The following is a 26,053-nucleotide window of genomic DNA, read 5'->3' on the forward strand; positions in this document are numbered from 1 at the left end:
TTAGCTCCCACTTCAGTTCGTGAGATGATGTCCGCTTCGATCGCTGTGTCCGCTGCCAGTTGTTCTGCTGACCCGACCCTGATGACTTCTAGCTCCGCCCCGTTGGTGAGTCTGACCAGAGTCTGCTCAGCGCTAATCTGCGACCCCACCCCTTATCCACGTGAGAAGAAGCGCAGTTTCCCCAAACGTCTGAGGTCACGCCTCATTCATTAGGTGTCCTACACCTTTCTGATAATCGCCACGGGGATTAATCGGCAGACAGTAAAAGGACATCGGGGATTAAACAAGGAAAGGGAATCATCGGGGTCCAGTCGGTCAACTCCGGATGACAGCCAGTTTGGTGAAGAAGAAAACGAGGAAACTTCTGCAACCCAATGAATTCCTGCCTCTCACCTCTGTTTTATTTGGTGAATAGCAAGTTTAAAGCAGAAAATGGGACATGACAAGTAATCCTCTTAAAGGGTTCAAGTGCCCTGATCCGCTGAGAAAGGAGAGAGAGCGAGAGAAAGGGGGGGGCGCTTTATAAGCGCAATCACACGAAGATCTCTCGGCCCCAGCTGCAGCTCAGGTAGGTCGCTGTCATTAAACTCCTGTCACAAACTTAGAATAAAACTGGGGAATACTGCGTGTAGGGGTACTCGGCAACGAGAAGAAGTAACACTGACTAAAATAGTGGGCTTCGATCGCTTTTTATGGATTACGTCGTATTGAATGTGTCAGCGATATTGAAGCCAAAGCACTAAGCGCTGGGGATCTGCAAGAGATGAGGGTCACTTTCACTAGGGGAGAATAGGGCATGCTAGTAAACTGCTATTAGGAAGCGACTCGATGTAAAATTCTACATTCTACACTGTTGGGAAGTTATTGTGTATGGGCGCAAGCACTTTAACGTGGGGTACGCAAAATGAGTTTATAAGGGACTAAGAGCGAAGGCAGGACACGTCTTGTGGATACGAGTCTAATATAAATTAAGGTAGGATGTTAGCAGCTATTATTAATGTCCCCTTAAAGTATCTATCTATCTATCTATCTATCTATCTATCTATCTATCTATCTATCTATCTATCTATCTATCTATCTATCTATCTATCTATCTATCTATCTATCTAACACAATTCTGTTTTCAAATTAAAGGGTTTTATTTGCTATCAACATCTATCTATTCTTTTCATAGTTCGAGAGCTCTATGCTTGCATTAGTTACGTTAATACTTATTAATTGTTTTGACTTTTATTTTGATGCAACGTTTCATTATTTATATTTGCAACTGCACCTAACTGGGGGAGCGAGCCTGGGGAAAGTTGGGCGCCTGGGGAAAGTTTCTGTCGGAATGGAGGCACCAAGGTTAGAGTGCGGTGTTAGTATACTCCTTACGCCATTTACTAAGAACTGACACGCATAAGACCCTTGGCTTTACACTAAGAAATTAACACCGAAAGAAAAAGATTCTTGGGTACGCACACTGACATCAGAGGATCCGCTAAATTGTGACAAATGGGTCAATGCTTTACTGCAGACGCCTGCAGACATTTATTTTTTCCAGTTCACAATTTACTTTTTCTGACTGTTTACATATAGTATGGACATCTGCTCTGCATATTTTTATTGCGTTTCATGTACCATTTATTTTTATTCCTTTGATGCCACACGATAGGCTATAATTAAAACTACTTTTGACGCTGACAATAAGTGAATGTGAAGATGTGGACGTTGAATGGTCACTTAGGGCGGTCGCTTGCATTCATCGAGTTGGTCAGGGCACGGAGATCTTACTGAAGCAAAGCCCGGTGAGTTCTTTTTAACGCGCTTACAGACCAGCGAGCCCGCAAATGCGATAATCCCAAGGGTTAATGCATTTTGTACAAACCTTCCTCCCGTGATTCCTTTAACGCGATCCCTTTTGCTTTGTAGATTGCGGCCGCCCCGTCCCTGCACGCGTTTTCAACTGGATGAGCAGCGAACCTGCGGTCAGAGAGACGGGGGTCCAGCTCCGCGATGCTGGCAGCAGGCGACAGGCGTCCATGGCGACCGAAGAGGCAACGGTGGCAACGCGCTGTACTCCTGCTTACTGCAGTGACCACCTGCCAGCTGTGGTCCAGCTTCGTGTCTGCGCCTCAGACGACTGAGGCAGCCGAATCTCTTCCGAATGTTTCGAACAGTACGCAGTCAGAGGAGCCGGAGACGCCGGATAACCGGAGCGAAGTCGAAATCAGGAGGTGCATCGACCTGTTCAGGGTGCACGGAGCACCGACTGCGCTCCCTGCCCCGAAACCAACCAACGTCAGCAGTATCCCCCACGACAATGCCCCTCATAAGAAGGAAGAGTACCCGGAGGACTTTTTCTCCGTGGAGGAGCGCCGCCAGGGCTTTGTGCTCTTACACATTTTTGGGATGGTCTACATGTTTGTGGCCCTCGCCATCGTGTGCGACGAGTTTTTTGTCCCAGCTCTAGGTGTCATCACGGACAAGTTGCAGATCTCGGACGATGTGGCCGGAGCGACGTTTATGGCAGCTGGAGGTTCTGCTCCCGAGCTTTTCACATCGCTTATCGGGGTATTCATCTCTCACAGTAACGTCGGCATCGGGACAATCGTGGGCTCTGCCGTGTTCAACATTCTCTTTGTGATCGGCATGTGCGCCCTTTTCTCCAGGGAGATCCTGCACCTGACCTGGTGGCCGCTCTTCAGGGACGTCTCCTTCTACGTTCTGGACCTCATTATGCTTATTATTTTCTTCCTGGATAACATTATTTCTTGGTGGGAGAGTCTATTGCTCATCTTAGGCTATGCCAGCTATGTCACCTTCATGAAGTTCAACGTGCAGCTGGAGCAACTGGTGAAACTGCAGCTCAACAGACACAAGAACATCGTGCAGGTCATCGCGCCAGAAGAGGTGGACCAGGTAGGTGATCTTAATCGGTTAACATTAAGGATACATTACAAAATCAACTGTCTTTATCATGGATGTGCAAGTCTGGTGTTGGCCGAGACCCCAATGCCTGTCATTGTCAGTTTGAAGGCCACTCTCCCTGTAGCTGCCAGTAGAGGATCAGACCCCAGACAGAAAAAGCTGCAGCCTGATGAGGTAGGACAAGGACAGACATCTAAATGAATACACTAAGCGGCATTATTTAAGACTACACAGATTCAAAGTCTGGAGGGAAAAAAGTTACACTTTGAAAATTTTTAGGTTTAGTTTTCTGGGGTTAAATTCTGAAATACAAGATTAAGGAATACAGGTTGGTCCTATTCCAAGGAGAAAGGTAATTTAGCGTGATGAAGAATTGATTAACATTTGCATCAGCGTTTATGGAGGTAAAGCACCGCAAAAGATTGGGCTGGCGGGCTGAGCTGCCAACACCGAAAAAAATGGCATGTCAGATTAGAATAAAAAAAATGTACATCGGTGGCACATAATAAAATTGTTTTTATCAAAAATAATTTAATTATGCTTAATGCACTAAATTATTATATTCTGAAATAACATATTTTTAAATAAAATGAATAAAACTGCTTCATTCTCTGTTAAATTAATTATGTTAAATAAACATGGCTCATGTCAATAAAACAACTCCATGCAGGGAGGACGCGGAAAGCACACCCGGGTCTCCGGACTGCGGGGTAGCAGCGCTACCGCTGCACACTGTGCCGCACAATTCATACTCATTCAATACAAATGAAAGTATAGAGTGGTGTACAAAAAAAAACGGATTTCAATTTTGACTTTCATTGAAATATTTAGTTGTTTTTAAAAAAGCTTTTAATTCTGATGCTTTAACATTAAAAGAGAATGCAAAGAACGCAAAACGGAGTAACGTTAGTCTGTGTGATTACGTATTTTAAATGACTATCTGAATATTTCTCGTTGTGTGTGTGTGTGTTTTTATTTTTTTTAACTTTATTTCACTAACCTTTTGCTCTTAACCAGCGACAGTAACTCAAACGAACAACCTGTTGCTTCTTTGAAAGTCACATGACTTTACCGCCAAGTTATCCGGATGATAAATCCGCTTGGTGCGTATTAATTTCCGGTGAAGACTAAATATAACTATTTTGACTTCTACCTATATGACTGAAATTAGTATATTGCACATCCCACAAGATTCAATAAATTAAACGTGATCGAGTTATGTTCAAAAGTGGAACATAAACAATACATGGAATATAAAGTAAATACATTCTTGTAAATGTAACAGCCTGCCATTTACCTTTTTTCAGTGAATAATAACTCATCCAGTGGACCATTTGAACCCATGAATCCAGCACACGTGTTATTGTCAAATAGTAATTTAAAAGTAGGTACTCCAAGAAATGGGTTCATTATAAAACTTCTATTTAGAGCATAACTCAGACTCCAACAAGGGTCATTTTAAAGCTGGGGGTTTTAAGCCAAGACTCCTAAAATGTACCACCTGGTCAAGCCCCACCATATTAATCTGAACATCATCTTCGATCTTGGTTTCTGCTAATAGCGGTCCCACGGCTTGAAAACACAAAGCAAATGCTTAACTCTAGCAGACTATTGATGGATATGTGGTCTTTACGTCAGGGTACTCAACCTTTTTTTTTGGTGTGCCAACTCCATTAAATGAAACATTTTTAGGTTCCACCATTTTTTTTATCTTAAATTGTGAACTCTTGCTGGGCACAACTAAAAAGTGAAATTCCTTCAAACCCCCTCTCTAATATTTCATTTGGAGATTTAAACAAAGGATTGTTGAGGAATTTTTGTGAGGGTCTGTGCTTTGTTTATTTCCAACTAGTATATGCCAAATGTTTTTGTAATTAGTTGCTCTAATGTAAAAGCAGCACCTTGATTTGATACGGCAGTTTTTCAAGCAGGCCCAGGTGTGCCGTGGAAATAGCAGTGGAGGTCTGAACCTAAGAGAAGTGGTCGAGTCCTGTCAGTGGAGGACAGGATTACCTGGAGAAGCGGGCATTAAAGCAGCTCCATGATCGCTAAGTTGCAGACACAGCACTTCGGACGCATCTCCAGGCTGCTATGGTCCATCTCCCTTGGGTGTGTGTGGTCACCAGCGAGTCTCACTCGGACCGTATTTAGTGGGCATACGAGTTGCCTCTGAGGCAGAGAGGGGCTGGCAGAGGGACGAAACAGCTGGGAGATGCCACCAAAGTGCTGACTAAGTGCCATGTCTGTTAACGTTGATCTCAGAGCTTATTCTTTTACGCGGCTTTGAGCACGTGTATGAGATATAAGGTGTTTGTGGTTAGTACAGTGGTGTGCCTTCGGATGTTTTTGGTTACAAAAAATGTGCCACCACAGAAAAAAGGTTGAGAAACACAGCAATAGAGAATTAAAAAAGCCTTTCAAAACTTTACATTTGCAATATGTATGAATCCAGATTAAAAGCAGGAGGAAAGTAACTCACATGTTCCTTCGATTACAGTCAACAAAGAGAAAAAATAAGTTCTGCACTAATCTGCCAATTTCTAAAGCTGTTCGGAAAATGACGAGGATCCAGCAAACGAGTTTACCAAAACTAAAAACATTGTAATACTGGTGGGCTGGACCCAAGGGTTTAGGGGGACTTTGCAGGTTTAGAAAGTGGGCACACACACGTTATAATCTCTTTTGAAAAGGTTGTCTACATCGGGGGTCTTCAACTCTGGTCATGGAGCGCTACTGTGGCTGCAGGTTTTCATTGTAATGCATAATTAGTGACTTTGTTTTTCTGCTAATGAACTTTTCTCAATTTTTAACTGATTATTATTATTTTTTAATTCAGTCCTCTGAATTGCTTCACGTTTTCCTTAGAGGGCATCCAAAGAGAAACGAGACGTGAAGTTAGTGAGTTAGCGCATAGCGCATCTCACAGGGCAGAGTTACAGAAATACAGGGAGATTCAGGGCCGGATTTATATGAAAAGAGGCCCTAGGCTATTCCACTTATGAGGCCCTTTCACCTTCCACTTTTAAGTTTGTAAATTACATGAGAGATAATAAAATTTTGCTAACAATTTGAATGTAGGCCCCTCTTGATCTTGAGGCCCTAGGCTGAAGCCTCGTTAGCCTATAGGAAAATCCGGCCCTGGGGAGATTCACTCGAAAGAGGCCTCGAATATTCTGTTGTAACTCCCGTTAGGATGAAGCAATCGGAACAAAAAAAAAAATACGCTCTATACCTTGACGTATGTGTAATCGATTGCATTAATGCGATGCTGGAAGTGGTTTCCGTTTTCTGCCAGACACATTTCGACGCGGCGCTCCATGTTCCTGAACGTATCGGCAAGCCTTTCGGCGGGGAATATCAGCAATTTCACGTTGGATGTTCTCCTTCAAATCTTCCACAGTGCGATGCTTGTTCCGATAGACTTTTCCTTTGAGCATACATAGTATGTGTGGATTGTATAAACCTGCGCGCGAATTTAATAAAAAATAATTTTAACATACGGATTTTCTCAATACAGTATTCCGCTAAAGTTATACAAGATAACACGCGAACTTTTATCAAAATATCCATCCATCCATTTTCCAACGCGGTGAATCCGAACACAGGGTCACGGGGGTCTGCTGGAGCCAATCCCAGCCAACACAGGGCACAAGGCAGGAACCAATCCTGGGCAGGGTGCCAACCCACTGCAGTTATCAAAATATAACGATATAATATATTAAAAAAATGCAATTCATAATTCATGACAATACCACGTGAAATGCGATGCGGTGTCATGCGGAAATTAGCAGGGCCTCTTCTAGAAAAGTATACTCTTGAGTCTCGATATGCTGGACGTCGTAGTCATAACTCATGCTGATGTCATGTCAGCCGGTAATTATATATATGCTAGAGAATATAACTTGACAGAAATGCTCGAACGGGACACGCGGACCTCAAAAGCGAGGCCCCGTTAGCCTCGGGGCATGGGGAGGTCGCCCCACTTGCCACCCCGAAACACTGCGCTTGGAAATTACCGTGTTGCTGAAGAAATACTCAATTTCTGCCATGGACCTTACCGATGTGTGACGCTTTGCTCCATCTTGTTGGAAGTAACCTTCTGTTAACTCACGATCATCCATTTGATTCTGTCAGTCAGTCAGTCAGTCAGTCAGTCAGTCAGTCAGTCAGTCAGTCAGTCATTTTCCAACCCGCTATATCCGAACACAGGGTCACAGGGGTCTGCTGGAGCCAATCCCAGCCAACACAGGGCGCAAGGCAGGAAACAAACCCCGGACAGGGCACCAGCCCACCTGAGGACACACACACCAAGCACACATTAGGGACAATTTAGACTAGGGACAATTTAGGATCGCCAATGCACCTAACCTGCATGTCTTTGGACTGTGGGAGGAAACTGGAGCACCCGGAGGAAACCCACGCAGACACGGGGAGAACATGCAAACTCCACGCAGGGAGGACCCGGGAAGCTACCACTGCACCACCGTGCTGCCCCAGTTGAATCTGATATCGCTTAACTGAATTGGTGACCCAATAGGTTCGCACCACGAAGATGGTCTGTTCAATGCTGTACACCGCCATCCTGATGAGGAGTCGAGTGACTGAGTGAAGGGGTGCGGGCGGTATGAACCCAGAAGTTACAAATGGAGGTTAAACGTCTAGATGGCTGACCGGTGCCTGCCCCATCGCTGTGGGGCATTCCGGCTTGTTCGAAGCTCCATATACTGAGATGCACATCGCACGTTGTTTTGTTCAGATTGCTTCGTCTTAGCGAGAGTTATTACAGAATATTCGGAGCCTCTTTTGAGTGAATCTCCCTGTACTTCTGTGGTGTCATGTATTTAGTATAAATTCTACTGCTGGCCAGATCCAAGTGGCAGTTTAATTGAACCTCTGGGTGTAGGTGCCTAGTGACTGTCATGTAAAGGTGTGTAATGGTATCAGGCTGGCACATGAGGGTGCTGGAACCTAGAAGCTGGCATTTCAAAACAGGAACACCTGGAAGGATACTTTGCTTGTGTTTGAGGGTGCAGGTACCCACAGAATGGCATGTAAAGGTGCCCACTCTTCCAGGTTTCTGACTGGTGAATAAAAATGTTAACCCCTAAAGGCTGGCATTGTCAGGCTATGAACACCTCAAATCTCAGCTTCTTATATAATATGCTACTGTGGCTGTCCATTTGCCTGTCCAGGATTTTAAATCATCTGCAGCTTGCAAACCGATTGACCTGAAATTTGGTACACATATACTACGTGACGTCTACTATCTGCTTACGGGGTGATGATTGACCTCCAAGGTTATTCCTTTTTTTTATTTTATTTTATTGTAGAATCAACTCTCGGCAGCAGCCAGCAGGGCGGCCATGTGATTCTTATCTCTACCACCTTCACCGTTACTTCCCCTTCCTCTTCATATGTTAAATCATTCTTGAGGTAGACTGACGACTTAAGTGCCAGCCTAAGTGAAAAATTAAAGAAAAAGTACTAAGTAATTGCAACACAAACACTGACTTAATCAGTTTTAACACCAAAAGATGCTGACGAAAGAAGAGAAGAAGCGGGTCACTAGGGTGGAGAAAAGAGCAGCTGCTCAGGAAGCAGCAAGCGCATCAACCTCTGAGCAAACGAATGCTAAACGTACAGAGAAAGAGGATGAAAACTAGGAATGCTGAAGTCAAGTGTATTGCGCCATTACTGGTGTATAATGATGCCTGATTGTGCGCAAGGTGGGTTACACATTAACCTTAGAGGCTCAGTTGTTGGTGATCCCTTACACAACTGGTAGGTCCCAATTGGACGTTTCTGAGAAGTTTAGCTTGTCACATTGCCATAGCAGTTTCAGTTGTATCAGATCTAACCTTTCCAGGCTCAGCAACTCATGATGAAACCTACTTTAACTCCCCACAATTCCCTTTTTTTCTTTTCAGAAGAATGGTCCAGTTACAGAGGAGAGCCAGCGTGCCCAGCTTGAAGATAACACTCGACTGAAGGTGAGGGAAACAAAGGAGCGGGTGGGTCCCATAGTGATGAGTGATGAATTTGGGGGAAACAGCATTCATGGTGGTCTAATTGTGCAAGACAAACGTGAGTAGTCACACTGACTCGCTCTGTTTTTCCAGCTCCGGCCAGCGCTGCAGAGAGGGGGCAGCTCTGCTTCACTTCACAACAGTACAATGCGCAACACGATCTTCCAGCTAATGATCCACACGCTTGACCCCCTCGGAGAGGGTAAGTGACTAGGCTGCTCTTACACCCAGATACCATTTTAGATGTTTTGACCCTTCAGCTGTGCTGTGTTTGCTTTCAGTAGTTGATTCCATCTCATCTTCACTTCATACAGAACACACTCATATTAAAATAGGGAGAGTGAAGCTCAGTAGATTTGTTATGCTGAACACCCGCACACACACACATTGTAACACTCCGACACTTAGCACAGGCTAAAGTGGACCCAAGACAATGGAGGTGAGTGTACATTCTTCCTTACCGTTATCTTCCAGTGGCATGTTACTCCTGCTGACTATTATGGGCGTCCCATCTCAGCCATTTAACCCTGTGGGAGAGAAGTGACAATTAACCCACAACAGACACCCTGTATTTACTTTCATACACTCATGATGTGCAGACAGATTATAGGAGTTTAATGCAAAGCAGTATCAAGTAGAAAATAAAACAAATAATAGCAGGAGAAATAGATGAAGAATAGGAAAGTTTTGATATAAAGCTCTGTATTATTATGTTACTACCCTTGACTTACTGAAGTTTGTTATCAGATTGGTCTACTCTCGCACCTTAAGAGTAACACACACATACACAGATATACACAAAGTGCCGTATGAATGACGTAAACACAGCCCACCACTCCTTAGCACTTTAACCACATCAGTGCCATATGAATGACACGCCACTCCCTAGAAAGTAAAGAGACGTGTCTATCTTTGGCACAAACAACACACAATGTCTTAGATACTGTATATCTCAGACCCAAATATTACTTTGGTCTCCAAGAATATATTCAAACATACAAAGGTTCAACATCCTTGGCTATAAGCCATTTATCTGTCAATGATGTCTTACTTTACCCGTACTGTTCACTAGTCGATGAGCTCTCATCCTCAGCCTGATAAACCTTGCAGTTCAGATCATATGGCACCTCCTTACTGCTCCAGGTGCTCTTAATATTTAACATATTACTTTAGTCACTCAAGATATAAAGACAAAGTATAGAAATGTAAAAGCAACATGGTATTTATGAAAGACTAATAATCCCAATAGGAGAAAGTATAAAAGATAATTTTATTAGGTACACCTGTTCAATTGCTTGTTAATGTAAATATCTAACCAGTGTCACAAACTCGACAAAGAGCCATAGCAAGGTTTGGGGCAGCCACCCGTATATTGTTTCCTGGCTGCAAAATTGAATGAAATGATAGCACTGATGTGCACAAATTGGAGTCCAAAACAGAACTGAGCGGATAGGGGGAAAGGTGGCAGCTTTTAAAGGCCAGTATAGGAAATGACATCAAAGGGGCAGGAACCGGAAGGGTCTTCATCCATAGGCTTGGACCCAGAAGTGACATCAAAGGGGTTAGACGGAGAATTGACATCATCAGGGCCAGGTGGAATTTCCTGTGAACGGTCTGCAGAAAGCAAGAAAAAAAGTCAGTGCACTCTGTCCCATCCTGGTCTGGCTTGGAATTACCCTCATTCAAGCCCTTTAGCTGCCTCCCATGCACATGTGTGTGACACCAGCCAATCACATGGCAGCAGCTCAATGCATTTCGGCATGTAGACCTTGTCAAGAATACCTGCTGAATTTCAAACTGAGCATCAGAATGGAAAAGAAAGGAGATTTAAATGACTTTGAATGTGGCATGGCTGTTGATGCCAGATGGGCTGGTCTGAGTATTTCAGAAACTGCTGATCTAGTGGAGTTTCATACACAACTATCTCTAGGGTTTAAGGAGAATTGTCCAAAATGGGAAAACATCCATTGAGTGGCAGTTCTCTGGGTGAAAAGGCCGTTGTTGATGCCAGAGGTCGGAGGAGAATGGCCAGACTGGTTGGAGCTGATAGAAAGACAATAGTAACTCAAATAAGAACTTGTTACAACAGAGGTGTGCAGAAGAGCAGCTCTGAACACACAACATGTCGAACCTTGAAGCAGATGGGCTACAGCTACAGAAATAATGAAAATTGTGTCACTGTCCACATACTTATGGACCTGACTGTAGTACTGTTTATCGTGGCCAAGAGCTTAAACATCAGACATAACAACATCCTTTTTTGTGCCTTTCTTGCTCATCAGTTTCTTCTTCTATCTGGACTACAGAACTGTTAGTTAGCGTTTGTTGCTGAAACAGCTGCTTTCATGGGCGCATCCATGTTTGCTTTTCTACTTGGGCAGCACGAATATGTGGAGGTCGCAAATGACGCAAATGTGATTTCAGACTTCCCAGCTCCACCATATGACGGAGTCAGCGTGTGTTTCATTGAGTTGTGTCTGGTGTTTGGGGCTCTGCGGTGCCCCTTTGTGGTCACAATATATTTAACATGATGATAGATAGTTCATTTAACTTTGTCCTGTTTGAGTACAAATTTTGCACAAATTTTTAGGATGCATATTTAAAAAATGATGTTCCATTACAGAATCACAAGTAATTGAGAATTTAGCGAATCCATTTTCAGGTAATGATTTGTCTGTGAATCAGGAAAATGAGAATGATGAGACTCGTTGACAACTCAGATGAACTGGATTTGTGTGACTCATTCTTGGGTAATAAAAGCATGTGCTAAGGTGAAGTTGAAACTAAATAATTTTTAGAAATAAAAATATTTCTACAAGGTTCAGTTACAGTATGTGTGACTAAACGTCTTAGTTTAATATTATGTTAATTCTAGCTGTATAAGCCTGTGCTGTAAAAAGTCTGGGCACCTAGAAACTACTGAAATCATCAGAAAAAAATTGAAATGCAGAATCGGCGGTTTCGTTTTGCGGAATGGTTGCCCCCCTTGTCTATCAGTGGCTAAGTGAGTTTCTCTCTCGTTTGTCTTTCCTCACCGGTTTCACTTTGGCGAGTTGCTTTCTTTCAGCTTCATGCTGTAGCCTTGTACTTCTTTCTTCTTCCGACTCGTTAACTTGAGGCCACCTTCCAGGCTCTTTGAGCTTCTTGCTGTAGCCTCGCATGTCCGGGGCGGACAGACAGACACACACACTTCCATGCGTAGATGTTTATATTTAAGGTATTGTGTTTATCGCAATTTCAATAACAAATTGTTTAAAACAAGCAATTAATACATTCTAATATAAATGTGTTCTTACCGTATTGTACCTTTTGATGGACGAGAGAATTATCAATGACAGAGTTCTTGTTGTCTGATGATAATTTCTTTATACCTACAAAGAACCATAAGTCAGACATGCAGTACTTCACTTGCACGTGTGCTTTAAACATTTAAATGAAAGAGGCTGATAGCATCACACATGTGCCTTAGCACTCCCATTGAGCTCTACTGAATCAGTTTGTTTTTGCTTGTGGATCAACTCCCATGATTCAGTGAAAAAATAAAACTAAGCAGCCGTCACTAGCTATAACACAACAGAGCACTCTCTACACCCGCGGCTCTGCTTACATCCATTAGTGTAGGTATGTGTGGCAGTCCCGGTCTTCAACCCATAACCACCGATAGTCATAGACCGTGATGAGCCGAGCAAATGAGGCCACACACATGCAGCAAGGGGCACGTGCAAAAGAGTGACAAGTGCTTTTATAAAAATTAATCAAAACCAAGTGTCTGATAGTGCAGTGCATCATCCATAATAAATAAATGAATAATCAATAAATAAAAAACAGTGTCCATGTGGAGGTTACAATAATCCATAAATAAATATCCATGAAAATTGAGGTTAAAATCACAAAGCAGGAAACGTTCCTAAAATCTCAGTCCCTGGTGCATGCTTTTCAAAACCTCCTCTGCTTACCCCACATCCCTGCAGCCAGAGACGACCTTCCTGCCGGCACAGCCAACTTGGGTCACTGCTATCACCCTGGGCTCTTAGCAGGATACAGCACCAAGCCTCTCCTCACTCCTTCAGCTCCCGTTGCCACCCCTTGGCCTTATGCGGGAGCGAGCATCAGGTCACTCCACACTCCCCAAGAAACGCTCATTCAGAGTGACCCTCTATGGCCCCCTCAGGCATCACCAGCTGTAATATCTTTCTAGGGGACTCCGCTCCTGGTTGCCTGCCTCCTTTCTTCTGCACCCCAGTGGCTCTCGATCCTGTCATCACTATAATCTTTCCTTTTAACGTCCGACTCTGTTCTTTTTCTTCTGTCTCTTTTCGTTTCTGTTTTTCTCCCCATCTGCCATGCAGGCTCCTCTTATATTAGCTTGATTGGCCACAGATGTGATATGCTGCTACCTCTGATGCCTGACTGATCCTCCCACCTTTGCACATGAGTGCATGATCAGTCAAGCACCGCAATCAACCCTGCACACCTGCACCCAGTAGGGGGCTTTAAACTCTCAGGATATGACTATTTATTTAAAAAGTGCCCTGTGCCACAGACATCTCATCATAGTATGAGAATGCTGACCAGTCTCAGGAAGGATCCTGGCTTGGATTACCTCATGGAGTTGAGGAAAGTGGGAGCAGATGGTGTTGCCGCTGACTGCAATTGAATGGTGTGAGGTAGTACTGGTGGAGTGAATGTGCAGGCAGTGGATGCGGCAGATTAAAGATTGGTGGAGCGGTACAGAAAGAGCCACAGAAGATTGGATTGGAGTGTGGCCAAGGAAGGAGATGACCTCCAGTAAACCTTGAATGAGGGAGATACACTGCGTTTCATAATGTTGACAACATGGATGAAGATAAAATGTTAGCCAAATTACACAAAAAAAAAACAAAGCACAAAATGAAGATCTAGCAACTCATTATTGCATCATCCAAAGATATCTCAATATCAAATATTCAACCTTGAAAGCGGAAATGCAATGGATATTCATAAATCTCCAAATTTTGCTCACTGGGCAAAATGCTAAATCACACTGTATATAAGTAATCAATGTGATTTATGATAGCTGATGATGACTACTCCAAAGCAGAGAGATGTACAAGTTAATGCACACTTTTAATTTGTGTCACAAAAAAAATCAGTCAAAAGGTTGCCCAAAAGTGCTCGGTTCTTCAAGCTTCAAGGCAGAACCAGAAAGCTGAGGCTGCACACGGGTACACCAGAGCAAAGGTATGGTGCAGGGTCTAAGGCACAAAGAAAAATTCACATGCCCCAAAAAGAAAAAAAAAACATTTTATATAAAAAATTGAATTATAAATATCACAGGAAAATTGCCAAGATTTGATTATAAAGACTAAGCACGGTTTACTATAAGCATTTTAAAAATGTGTTCAATTGTAAAGGTGAGATTACTACTTATTTAGTTTTTGGGCAACAGCACCATCTGCTGGGGAAGAGAGGAAATGCCCCACCAGCCCTTAACAAAGAGAGGCCACTGGGAAGGAGAGCAGGTGAGACTGTGGATTCATTGCACACAATAGTCAGGTGTGATTTTGGTGACATGCTCCTCAGTGATGTAGGTTGTGAGTACACTCCACGGGCATGTAATGTCATGTGTGTCACTTTTTCTTTCCGCCTACACACATTCCAAGCGCATAGCAAACCTTCCAGTGAGCCAAATGGAAACACGTGACAGGACCAAGATTACACATCACTTCTGATGTCACAAAGTTTGTGTGGCCCATGTAGAGGCACAGACTTTACTACGTGCTGCCTATATGGCACCCATTTGAGAATAGCCAAGAGTGCCCACGTCTCCTTTTTCTCATTTGCAGCCAAGTTTAAGGACAAGGCAGCGATCCTGGATAGAGTGGCCAGGGGCAAGGTATTACAAACTGGACGAGGAAAGTTGCAAGGTGAGCTCCCGCCATCGAGCCACTGAGGGTATGGTAGATGGGCACAGTGTCCTTAGTGCTGCCCCTCAGAATACCAGAAGTGGGACCTTGATGTATAGTCAAAAGACAGATATTATTATGGAGTGAGATCAGAGACCGATAGAACTTCAAGACATGTTCCCAATGCCACATGGTCACTTTTCTGCAGACATTGTAGCCACAGTGCCCACTGCCCACTCTATGCATATCTATTACTGTGTCCTGTTTGCCATTTGTCTTTTCAGTTGGTGACACACTGGCAGTTTTCAAGAGTCATTAACTTACTAGACTGAATTGAAGAAGCAAAGGTGCACCCAGTAGCACCCATCCTCCCATTCCTTCTGCTTTACAGTTGCAGGTTGTGAAGAAAAGCCTGATGTTCCCAAATCAGTGAGCGTTCAGGTGACTCCTCCAGAGCAGGACGCAGAGGTTGACAAGGAGGACAAGTGTGAAGATGACAAGGTAACGAAGTGCCCATTCAACATTACCATAAGCACCCTTAACTGCACCCTTTGACCTTCTCTAAAAATATCCCCTCATCTACTCTGATAACTGCCCACCCTATCCTTGTTTACTGAATCCTATGATTTGAATGAATGAATGTTTTTGTGTCAACTCTAAGGTTTCAGATGACTCTGCAGTTTCAGAGAGCGATGAAGAAAACAGCAGCAGTGATGATACAAACAATGATACAGACAGCAGTGACCAGGAGGAAGACGAGGAGTCTGAAGAAAATGAGGAGCCACTGTCTTTGGAATGGCCAGACAGCCATCGCAAGCAGGCCACTTACCTCTTCCTACTTCCGATTGTCTTCCCACTGTGGCTCACCCTTCCAGATGTCCGTAAAACAGTAAGGATACTTTGGAATAAGAGATGGTGGTTGGGGTGCAGAGATTGTGACTTCTCTCCTTGTGGCACGGGTGGGGGTTCTCAGGGTTGGTCAGCGGCTAAAGGTATTTGTTCTAACCCAATTAGAAGGAATTGGATTGGAATGAAAACCTTCAGTCACTATGATCCTAGCTGGAGAAAACCTGTGAATGAATAGATGTGGATGGAAGCAGTCAGATGGTTCACCGAGTGTGACAGGTCTAAACCAATCCAACGACTCATGAAGTGGAGCTCAAAGTAGGGGGCGATTATTCAAACAGCAAAGAGCAATGGTGCTCTTGTAAAGTATCGTCCAACTGGTAGCAAGCGTGTGGTTACAATGGAAAAAGTGCCTACACCTCCCAAAAGACCCCTATTCAACATAGAAATGTGCATTGTATGCACAAAGAATGCCACACTTAATGTTACAAATACAAAAAACCCACGGCATCCTGCAAATCATTTGATTATATTTTGGCATTGGCAGGCATCTCTGGACGAGTAGAAAGCGTGAACAATGCATTGCTGCCGGCTGGCTGTGCTCTCTGTCACTCCCAGTTATGACAACACAGGCGGAGTAAATGTGACTTTGACAGAGTGGGCAGCTACGTCTAGAGCAGGGGTGTCAAAGTCAAAACCTGGGGGGTCTGCAGTGGCTGCAGGTTTTAGTTGCAGTCACTTTCTGAACCTAATTGCCTTAACCGAGTGGTTTTTAAAATTGAGAACAGAATTGTTTCTTGTTTCCTTAATCAGAATCCAAACGCAGGGGTCATATGGCCAGACAGACAGACACACACACTTACACGGGCAGACATTTATATATATAAGATACAGGGTGGTCCACGAAAAAGTGGCCCGCCTCCACCGAGACGACTCCCATCTCATCTGCTGCCGGATTAACATGCTGAAATGGGCACAGAGATATACTGACACACAAGGAGATCACTTTCAGCATCTTCTGTAAATGCGAGTACATAATTTGATCAATTTTCTCTTCACCACACAATGCAGTCATCTCTGTGGAGACGGGCCACTTTTTCGTGGGCCACCCTGTATATTGCTGGAGTCTGAAGAACCATTAAATGTAGGAGTGCTGAAGTAGAATTTTTTCCCTAACAGCCACCATTTTCATTTCAACCAATCAGAAGTCATTTGATGCTATTAATGAAACGTATTAAATAATTCTATAGCTTGTTAGTCCTTTAATTCTGCCACACAAGACTTTCCTAAAACTGTTAATTTTCATTTTGACGAGAGCAACAATCCAAAAGTTTGTATTTCTAAGACTTTTTTTTTTTAATAACATTTTATTGAACCAGATGTTGTAGGATGAGCACAAAGATTGCATCACGGTAGCTGGTTGGCTTACTTTCCATCTCATGAACATTTGGCAACTAGTAAATAAAAACCATTCTGGCCCTCCTGGATCTAATTTTGCTGCCCCTTGTCTAGAGAGTGCAGTCGAGACAAATGGTGTCCCGCCACATCCAGAGGAATGGGATTCCCGTTAACTGAGGTATTTTTGCTGTTGGTAATGAACCTTTCTGTAGTCAGTACATCCGGAACAGTAAATGAGCCCAACAACTCTGACACCAGCAGAAACCCAGACGAGACTGCATAGCATCCAGCTCCTGACTTTATGGTTGAAGGAATAACCGAAGTAAGTTAAAAACTCCTAATCGTAAACTGCAAACATGCCATAAAGTGATATGCACAGTGACAGGAACAAGTATGAGAATGTGTGTATAAATTTGTCCTAAAGTGAGGTCTGATGTTCATCTAAGTTACAATAATGAACAAACACAATCTGGTGTAACTAATAACGTACAAATTATTGTTCTATTGTTAAATTTATTCAATCCCTCATACAGGCGTACATCAGAAAAAGTAGTTGAACCCCCTAGGCCGATGTCTTCAACAAACGCTAACTAGAGTCACTGGGGTTAGCAAACCTGCAGTCCAGTCAATGAAATGAGATTGGAGGTGTGGTGTGGAGTCACTTTGACCGATAAAGAAGGGCTTAAACACTCTGAGTTTGCTATTCACAAGAAACATAAAGCATGACTTGGAAAAAAAAAAAAGAGCTACGATCAAGAACAGCTGATATGTAGAACGCTGGAAAGGTTTATAAAGTAATTTCAAAGAGTTTAGATATGAATTAGTTCACAGTTTAACAACTTCTTCTTCCTCTTCATCTTTTTCCACTTCCTTGTGGGGTTCATGTGCTTGATCAACCTTCTCCATACATCCATCCATCCATCCATCCATTTTCCAACCCGCTGAATCCGAACACAGGGTCACGGGGGTCTGCTGGAGCCAATCCCAGCCAACACAGGGCACAAGGCAGGAACCAATCCTGGGCAGGGTGCCAACCCACCGCAGGACACACACAAACACACCAAGCACACACTAGGGCCAATTTAGAATTGCCAATCCACCTAACCTGCATGTCTTTGGACTGTGGGAGGAAACCGGAGCGCCCGGAGGAAACCCACGCAGACACGGGGAGAACATGCAAACTCCACGCAGGGAGGACCCGGGAAGCGAACCCAGGTCCCCAGGTGTCCCAACTGCGAGGCAGCAGCGCTACCCACTGCGCCACCGTGCCGCCCTTCTCCATACAGTCGTGGCCAAAAGTTTTGAGAATGACACAAGTGTTGATTTTCACAAAGTTTGTTGCTTCATTGTTTTTGATCTTTTTGTCAGATGTTTCTATGGTATACTGTAGTATAATTACAAGTGTTTCAGAAGTTTCAAAGGCTTTTATTGACAATTATATTAAGTTTATGCAAAGAGTCAATATTTGCAGTGTTGGTCCTTCTTTCCTTTTCAAGACCTCTGCAATTTGCCCTGGCAGGCTGTCAATCAACTACTGGGCCAAATCCTGACTGATGGCAGCCCATTCTTGCATAATAACTACTTGGAGTTTGTCAGAATTTGTGGGTTGTCCACCATCCTCTTCAGGATTGACCACATGTTCTCAATCAGATTAAGGTCTGGGGAGTTTCCTGGCCATTGACCCAAAATTTCTATGTTTTGTTCCCAGAGCCACTTAGTTATCACTTTTGCCTGATGGAGTACTTTTCCAGTACTCCATCATGCTGGAAAAGGTATTGTTCATCACTAAACTGTTTTGGATGGCTGGGAGAAGCTGTTCTCAGAGGATGTTTTGGTACCATTCTTAATTTAGACCATTTAGTACTGTGACTACTCTCCCTAGAAGTCAGCCACCAGCCATGATGACTCAGTAGACACAATGCAGAATGCTGTGAGGTAAACAGCTAAAGGCTTGAAGGAATCTTTGGAGCAGGTTCACATCTCTGTTCACAAGTCTACAATATGCAAAAGGTTGAACAGGCATTGTCTCCATATCAGAACACCAAGGAGGAAGCTGCTGCTGTCCAGAAGAACATAAAATGCTACATGCTTGAGGTGTGCCAAAGACCACCCCGATACTCCACAATGCTATGGGAAAATGTTCCGTGGACTGATGAAACTGAATTATATACAGCAGTACACACAGTATGGCATGAAACATCACATCAATGACAAAGTACGGTGGGTGGAGCATTATCGCGTGGGGCTGCTTTGATGCGTCAAGGCCAGAACATCTTACCATCATCAAATTCTCAAGTTCATCAAGGAATTCTACAGGTAATGTCAGGGTGTCATTCTGTCAGCTAGAAGCACAGCAGAGGTTGGATGATGCAGCAGGACAAAGACCCTAAACATCAATCTACTACAGGATGGCTTCAAGAAAAGAAAATTTGCCCAGGCATTAACCCAATGGAGATGTCGTGGAATGACCTCAAGCCAGTCGTTCATGCCAGACTCCTTAAGAATATGGCTGTGCTGAAGCAGTTCGATAGCCAGGAATGCACCAGAATTCCCCCTGAACGTTGTGCAGGTCTGTTCAGCAGCTACTGGAAGTGCTTGTTTGAGGTTATCGCTGCCAAGGGAGGTTTGACCAGTTATTAAATCCAAGGGTTCTCTTACTTTTCCACAGCACATTGTGAATGTTTGATGGGTGTGTTCAATAAGTCATGAGTGATTTTAAACATTTGTGTTTTATTAGTGTAAGCATAATGTATTTGTCTACACTTGTGACTCAGATGAAGATCAGATGACATTTTATGACCCTTCAATGCAGAAAACCAGGTCATTCCAAAGGCTTCACATATTTTTTCTTGCTACTGCATAGACCACAATTTTGAATTGAACGTTCTTTGTATGACATCGGTTTTGAAATTTTACCGTTAATGTTGCCCTGAAGAGATTCAATACATTTCGCTAGCCATTAAGATGTTGCTTCACTTTTCAGTTGCACCCCGAATGTATACAGTGTGCAGACTGGAGGAAATTGGGAATGGGTTTTCAGGAAGGACCCCCTTTTCAGAGGTGGATTTCGTCATATCCACTACCAAGATTTTTAACAAGTTCTCCCCAGATGTGTATTCTTGTTCAGAGAATCACAATCAGTCCAGCAAGACTACAGAGGCCTTCCAGGACCAAACTTGAGTAGCCCTGGTTCAACATGTCCAAGCAGCATTAACACAGCTGGTTGGCACAGGGCACAGTGGTCAACATCTGCATAAATGGACACAACACCTGATAGAGAGAATACAACCAGAGGTAATTCAGACAGGACAGGAAGTCAAATTTTTGGTGTATATCACATAAAAGACCAGGAGCAACAAGAACATAACTGCCTTTTCTCAACAGGTCTCCAAGAAGTTCTTCATTATCACTTTCTTAGGCTCCATTGTCTGGATTGCAGTATTCTCTTATTTGATGGTATGGTGGGCACATCAGGTAAGCATCTGCATGAGGCAGGAAATGTTGTGTGCTCGTGTCAGGGTGGTGATGTTCAAGTTTGCAACCTTTGCATGTTTCATCTTCAGGTTGGTGAGACTATAGGAATTTCTGAAGCGATTATGGGATTGACGATTTTGGCAGCAGGAACCTCCATTCCGGATCTCATTACAAGCGTCATTGTGGCACGGAAAGGTCTAGGAGACATGGCTGTCTCCAGCTCAGTAGGCAGTAATATATTTGATATTACTGTTGGGTAAGTCCTGAATCAATGTCTATGCTGAATGGACATTAAAGACCCCACAGTTGGACTTACCTTTTGTCCTTTCTCCTTCACAGGTTGCCCGTCCCCTGGTTGCTTTACTCCATTTTCAATGGTCTTTCACCCGTAGCCGTCAGCAGCAATGGTCTCTTTTGTGCCATCGTCCTACTCTTTTTCATGCTCATCTTCGTCATTTCCTCTATCGCTGTTTGCAAATGGAAAATGAGCAAGTACCTGGGCATCACAATGTTTGGCCTTTATTTCATCTTTCTGATTATTAGTGTGTTGCTGGAGGACCGTATCATCATTTGTCCAGTGTCTATCTGACCACTCAAAAGTTCAACATCTAACTGAAAAACGGCACATCCAATTTTGTTTCCAAGAACAGGTCATTCATAGCTGACTCAGTCTAATGCTTAGGGGTCCAGATTAGTTGGACCTTCAGCCTTACACCAGAAACCACTGCTCAAGCACGCCATGTCTAAACAGACACCTATAGAAATGGAAATTTATTTGCTGCAATGGCTGAGCTCTCAGAACTCTGGATCCATTTTCATCCTCCAGTGAGGACAAAGGAGATATAAAGCAATGAATCTTCTGGCCATCTTCAAGAAGAACAAGCTTCTCCTTATTGATCAGCTATGAGGGGGCCAACTTATCAACGAGGGCTAGTGACTGGAGATGACCCCTCCAAGTGCTAAAGTACACTGCCTCTAAAACTATTTTACCCCCTTGGAAGTTTTCACATTTTATTATTATACAACATTGGATGACACTGAAGTTAATTTGGCTTTTTGGATTCTGATCAATAGAAAAAATGACTTTTTAATGTTAAAGTGAAATCATGTTTCTGTAAAGTTGTCAAAGTTGATTACAAATTTAAAACACAAAATAAATAATGGCATAAGTATTCACCCATTCAAGTCAGTATTTAGTAGATGCACCCTTGGCAGCCATGACAGCACCGAGTCTGTGTGCCCAGGTCTCTGTCAGCTTTGAACAGCTGTACACTGCAATTTTTTTCTCGCATTCTTCATTGCAAAACTGCTCAAGCTCTGTCAGGTTCTGTGGGATCGAAAGGGAAGAGCCTTTTTAAGTCCAACCATAAATGGACCGAGATACGGACTCTGATGTAGCCACTCCAGGCCATACACATTGTTGTCTCTTATCCATTTCTGGGAAGCTTTGGCTTTATACTTGAGGCCATTGTCTTGCTGGAAAACAAATCTTCTCCCAAGGTGTAGACTTCCTGCAGACCACATCAGGTTTTCCTCCAGGATTTCCCTGTTATTTTGCTGCATTCTTTTTACCCTCACAAGCCGTCCATGGCCTTCTGCAGAGAAGCATCCCCACAGCCCGATGTGGCCACCACCATGCTTCAAACATGCCGTTTACTCTGACTGGTCAAAAGCTCAAATTTGATCACTTCAGACCACAGATCCTTCTTCTAGGTGACTTCAGAGTATCCCATGTGCCTTCTGGCAAACTCTAGCCAAGATGGTATGTGTATTTTTTTTTTTTAAACAGTGACTTTCTCTTTACCAGACTTCCATAAAATTGCAACTGCTGAACACCATGGCAACAGTCGTTGTCTGCACAGTCTCATTAATCTTAACCATTGTAGTTTGTAACTCCTTCAGAGTTCTCCTTGGTCTCTCAATGGCATCCCTCACTCAGTTTTTGTGGACAGCCTGCTCAATACTCTGCATTTTGTCACAAACGATTTAACTGGACTCCAAAGGATATTCAGTGACTTTGATATTTTCTCGTCTCCATCCCATGACTTGTGCTTTTCTACGCTCTTTTAATGGAGTTGCTTTCAGTGTCCTTTAGTCTTCATTGTGTAGGTTAGACCACCATACTGATTCACCACAAGTTGAACCTTCCAGATAAGGCGCCTTTAGACTACAAACCTCAGATGGGTGATCCCCAGTGAACAAATCATAGGACTAGCTGCACCAGTGGCGGTTTAGGTGTGTCATATTAAAGGGGGTGAATACTTGTGTGATCAAATATTTGTGTTTTATCTTTGTAACTAATTTATGCCACTTTGCAAAGATCTGTTTTCATTTTGACATTAAAGAGTCTGATGGGCAGTGTCAAAAAAAAAGCCAAATTGAAATCTACTGTGGTTCATTGTTGTACAATAATAGAATTGTGAAAACTTCCATCGGGGTGGATTCTTTTTATAGGCACTGGACACTCACCAGCCACTTTATTAGGTACACCTGTAAAAGTGCTTCTCGATGCAAACATCCAATCAGCCAATCACATGGCAGGAACTCAATGCATTCTGGCATGTAGACATTGTGAAGACAACCTGCTCAAGTTCAGACTGAGCATCAGAATGGGGAAGAAAGGTGATTTAAGTGGCTTTGAATGTGGCATGGCTGTTAATGCAAAACTAGCTGGTCTGAGTATTTCAGAAACTGCTGATCTACTGGGATGTTCATGCACGGCCATCTCTAAGGTTTACAGAGAATGATAGAAAAGGTGAAATATGCAGTGAGCAGCAAAATGTCTTGTTGATGCCAGATAAGAATATGGCCAAACTGGTTCAAGCTGATAGAAAGACAACAGTAACTTAAATAACCACTCGTTACAACTGAGGTATGCAGAAAAGCAGCTCTGAACACATGTGAAGCCTTGAAGCAGATGGGCTACAGCAGCAGAAGGCCACACTGGGTGCCACTCCCGTCAACTAAGAACAAGCAAATGAGGCTACAATTCACACGGGCTCACCACAACTGGCCAATAGAAGATTGGAAAAATGTTACCTGGTCTGATGTGTCTTGATTTCTGCTGTGACATTTGGAAGGTAGGAGCAGAATTTGGATTTAACAACATGAAATCATGGATTCATCCTGCCCTGTATCAATAGTTCAGGCTGGTGGTGGTGTAATGGTTTGGGGGTATTTTGTTGGCACCCTTTGGGCCCCTTAGTACCCACTGACAATCATTTACATGCCACAGCTTACCTGAGTATTGTTGCTGACCATGTCCATCCCTTTATGACCGCAGTGTGCCCATCTTCTGATGGCTCCTTCTGGCAGGATAACGCACCATGTCACAAAGATCACATCATATCAAACTGGTTTCTTGAACATGACTATGAGTTCACTGTACTCAAAAGGCCTCCACAGTCACCAGATCTCAATCCAATAGAGCACTTTTGGGCTGTGGTGAAACAGGAGATTTTCATCATGGATGTGCAGCTGACAAATCTGCAGCAACTGCATGATGCTATCATGTCAATATGGCCCGAAATCCCTGAGGAATATTTCCAGCACCTTGTTGAATCTGTGCCATGAAGAATTAAGGCAGTTCCAAAGGCAAAAGGGGGCCTAATCCCACACTTTCAAGGTGTACCTAATAAACTGTCCTGTGAGTTTAAACTACACTTAGACCCCTCATCCTTGTGATTTGAACCAAAAATGTTTCTTTTTTCAATCCCAAAATAAAGAAAGCATTCTTTAATTGGCCAGAACTGACATGTCTCTATACAGACACACACATACACCAGACACAGTGGCTTTATTCACAAAGCTACACAGCTCACCATGCAAGAGTGACCACACTGTCCATTCCATATCACTGTCCATAAAGTTGGAAAAAGAGCTCCAGCATGGGCTGCAGAGGTGGCCAGCTCTACAACCCACAACCCTGTGAAGCTCAGCTTCTGAACGGTTCGTAGAAGTTGGGATTAAGGAAGCAGCATAAGGAGGGCGTCGCTAGCGCCACAACTCGGAGGGGTACAGAAGGGTGTTGTTTTCATTCAGGCTTCATATGCACCTGGGCCAGCACCAGCATTGATGCTTACTGATAGGGGAGGGGGGCCGTGAGCTTTGTGCAATATTTGGGACAGCCAGAGGACGGAAGGAGGGACTCTGCTGAGATTCCTGGGCAGAACTGACTAGATCACTACAGTCTTCCAAGGTATGTGGAGCAGCAGTGACCCACTTACTGGCTTCAGTGAAGGGTCCACCAAGACGGTTTATGCAGTATTGAGTGACTTACCATTCTGATAGAAAGGTTTGCTGGGATATCTGGGGTAGCAGTAATATTTACAGCATAACTAACCAAATCACTGGCCTCAGAGAGTGAGCTGAGGTACTGGCGGCTCACTGGCTAAAAGATATCTGCTAAGACATCCAGGGCAGCAATGACCACGGATGAATGTACATCTTGGGATTCAGAGGTCTACACAGAGCACCATCCACAAGGGAAAGGAAGGGGATGGTGGGAGGTTTTCTGTCGAGAAACCCCTAAACTGTTTTAGTGACGCCCCAGGTAGCACATATTGGATCAATGTCTGTTAAGTTCAAACTTTGAGCTTTTTGTATTGCTTTCCAAACATTGGCTACGGGTACCAAACAGGTGGTCACCCAGGCTCCTGTAATTCCTCTTGCCAGCTTGCAGTGATGAACAAGCGAAGTCACATCGCAATATGACCTGCACTGAGCTCACTTTAACAGGTTCATGTGTTAAAGAAAATAAGCTATTCATCGTTCTTAAGTAGCAAACTGACAGTTAATCATACCATCAGGTATCTGGACTGAGAAGTGTTCACTCTGGCAGAGGGCACTTTTCTGATTGAGAGAATTTCAAATTTCATACAGGGACAAGGCTATTTACCGTATGCTGGACTTACTAGTAGGTATTTGCACCAGCAGCAGCCTTGGAAATGTAAGGTTCACACACAAAGTCAACAAACTCCAACACTTGTGTGGCAGAATGCAGTACACACGGCCAGTAGATACTGGAATAACTGGGAGGAGTTGACAAGGCCAGAAGACACCCTCTGACGGTCTGATCAGGAAGGATTCACACAACTTGATCTCTGCCAACTACATGACTCTTTGATCCTCAGGCTATAAAGAGTCAGAGCAACTGGGTCTCAGAACTTCCTGAAAGGAAGGTAATGGGAATAATCGAGGTGTGAGACCGAACCAACTGTGGACTCCTAAGTCCAGTATGTACACAGTCTCTGAACTGACTTGCACCTCTTAGGTAGCGCATTAGCGCTCATCACTGGGAGATGACCACACAACAAGCAATTTCTGACTTGAGACCAGCTTCACAGGTAAGGTTCTCCAAAAGTCTTGCGGCACTCCATGACACCAGTGCTGGGTGGCCTGTCACAGTTCTGACTGAACTTCACCTGGACTGGCGTCAGCCGGTCATAAGCCATCTTGTACTCTCTGTCAAAGGCATCTGTAGGAAAGTGAGACATCAAGAGGTTAGTTTATCTA

The 26,053-nt window shown here is 43.6% G+C and overlaps 2 protein-coding genes across 8 annotated transcripts in view; one reads left to right on the plus strand and one right to left on the minus strand.

The window, feature by feature from the left end:
- Positions 1–242: 242 nt before the first annotated feature.
- slc24a1 (solute carrier family 24 member 1) overlaps positions 243–26,053 on the plus strand; it is a 201,610-nt gene continuing 175,799 nt past the window's right edge. The window contains exons 1-10 of one of the 3 annotated variants that reach the window (XR_007933727.1): positions 243–568; positions 1,912–2,901; positions 8,838–8,900; positions 9,030–9,138; positions 14,762–14,842; positions 15,213–15,322; positions 15,483–15,710; positions 20,450–20,539; positions 20,629–20,795; positions 20,879–21,783. Coding sequence is in view for 2 of the 3 variants with exons in the window: in XM_051920317.1 (XP_051776277.1) it covers positions 1,996–2,901; positions 8,838–8,900; positions 9,030–9,138; positions 14,762–14,842; positions 15,213–15,322; positions 15,483–15,710; positions 20,450–20,539; positions 20,629–20,795; positions 20,879–21,128 (2,004 nt within the window). In the remaining variant the exon portion in view is untranslated. Of the gene's footprint in view, positions 569–1,911; positions 2,902–8,837; positions 8,901–9,029; positions 9,139–14,761; positions 14,843–15,212; positions 15,323–15,482; positions 15,711–20,449; positions 20,540–20,628; positions 20,796–20,878; positions 23,148–26,053 lie in introns of those variants that run through there. The other 2 variants (XM_051920317.1, XM_051920318.1) reach the window with 2 other exon arrangements.
- dennd4a (DENN/MADD domain containing 4A) overlaps positions 24,260–26,053 on the minus strand; it is a 75,000-nt gene continuing 73,206 nt past the window's right edge. For all 5 annotated transcript variants that reach the window (XM_051920305.1, XM_028823704.2, XM_051920304.1 and 2 more), the window contains one exon: positions 24,260–26,015. In XM_051920305.1, the coding sequence (XP_051776265.1) occupies positions 25,879–26,015 (137 nt within the window). In that variant the 3' untranslated portion in view covers positions 24,260–25,878. The remainder of the gene's footprint in view (positions 26,016–26,053) is intronic.

This window comes from Erpetoichthys calabaricus, chromosome 17 (genome assembly GCF_900747795.2).
Source record: "Erpetoichthys calabaricus chromosome 17, fErpCal1.3, whole genome shotgun sequence".
NCBI classification, from domain to species: domain Eukaryota; kingdom Metazoa; phylum Chordata; class Cladistia; order Polypteriformes; family Polypteridae; genus Erpetoichthys; species Erpetoichthys calabaricus.